The 1,431-nt window shown below is 51.4% G+C and overlaps 1 protein-coding gene across 1 annotated transcript in view; it reads right to left on the bottom strand.

Annotated features, from left to right (window-relative positions):
* Positions 1-331: 331 nt before the first annotated feature.
* KRT37 (keratin 37) overlaps positions 332-1,431 on the bottom strand; it is a 4,128-nt gene continuing 3,028 nt past the window's right edge. Inside the window, exons 6-7 of the mRNA XM_037731629.1 lie at positions 1,139-1,359; positions 332-774 (exon numbers count right to left, since the gene is read on the bottom strand). Of these exons, the coding sequence (XP_037587557.1) occupies positions 660-774; positions 1,139-1,359 (336 nt within the window). The 3' untranslated portion in view covers positions 332-659. The remainder of the gene's footprint in view (positions 775-1,138; positions 1,360-1,431) is intronic.

Genomic DNA, 1,431 nt, shown 5'->3' with positions numbered 1-1,431 from the left:
CCCTTCAATGAGATTAGAATGCTAAGTGATGTGATTTTGCTCTTGGAGAAAATACCAAGAGGCTGAAGATGCCAAAAGCATGGTAGGGGCATGTTAGCGCTGAGCTGTTCTGAAAGAATGCAAACTTGGCAAGTGGCACCACTTCCTTCCACCAGTCTACAGGGATCCCTGGGCAAGGTGAGTACACATGCAATGTCAGGAAAGGGGCTTTATCCAAAGGCCCCAGAGCACCCCAGGGAGCTCCTGGAAGTGAGACGTCAGGGCCAGTGAGGACACAGGACCAGACAACCAGGACTCTCTGACACCTCACATACAGCCAACACCGGGGGGATAGCACTTGATACAGGAGGTTTATTGACCATTTAATGCAGGGAGGCCAGTTACATATTAGGAGATTCTGAAACACTGGAATTGAGCCAAAAGAAGGGACACTGGGAAAAATAATCACTTTCATGGAAGATAATTATGACATTTCAGCAACAACAAGAAATACAGCTTAGAGGCATAGACAGGGAGCCACTGCTTGGAAGTGCCTGCTACCCTTTGATGTAGGGAAGATGCCTCAGTGAGTCCAGTTTTTCTGGAAGGAAGACTGAGCAAGGTGATGGCACTCCTGACCCCAGTGCAACCGGCCTCAACCTGCACAGGAACTCGGGCCTTCAGAGACATCTGCCTGTGCTGGCTCCATGGCCAGAGGGCGGTACACAGGTGACAGGGCCACAGCTTGGACAAGAAGTACAGGAGGCAGGCGTGGAGCAGGGATTGCAGGGTAGTCTGCAGGGAGAGAGAGAAGAGTTACGTGAAAAAGACACCTCAGTGATTTACAGACAAGGGTAAGACCAGGGTGAAGGCCGGGCCTGCCACCAACAAGGCACACAGACCAGAGAATTTATACCAACAGTTCTCTCATCTGTGTCTTTCTCCTCCCCCCAGGAGACCGGGGGAAGGCTTGGCTTAGGGACCTGGCTATTATTTAGAAAACATTTTCTCAATAATTCACTCTGCACAGACCAGGACAGGTTAATGAGTCACTGAGCAAGAAAGCACAGGAAGGCTTGTTTGTTAAGATCGTATCTTCTGCAAGCACTTCCATTATTTCCTGACCATCAGGCTTAGGAATTGCCCAGATGACACATACTTGCAGTCCTCGCTCTCCAGAAGGTTCCGGTACGTGGCAATCTCGTTCTCCAGCCGGGCCTTCACGTCCAGCAGCACCTGGTACTCCTGGTTCTGCCGCTCCAGGTCAGCCCGGATTTCAGACAGCTGCTCCTCCACGTTGCTGATGAGGCTCTGCATCTGGGCCAGCTCCGTGCCGTAGCGGTCCTCGGCTTCACACAGGGAGTTCTGCAGACAGTCCTTCTGCAGTGGGAAATTATGGGGTCAGAGATCCTGGTGCCCCAAAACTCAGCAGTGAAAAGTATGTCCAAACTC

This window comes from Cebus imitator, unplaced genomic scaffold, assembly GCF_001604975.1.
Source record: "Cebus imitator isolate Cc_AM_T3 unplaced genomic scaffold, Cebus_imitator-1.0 Scaffold415, whole genome shotgun sequence".
Taxonomy (NCBI): Eukaryota; Metazoa; Chordata; class Mammalia; order Primates; family Cebidae; genus Cebus; species Cebus imitator.
This window is presented reverse-complemented; position numbering and strand designations above follow the sequence as displayed.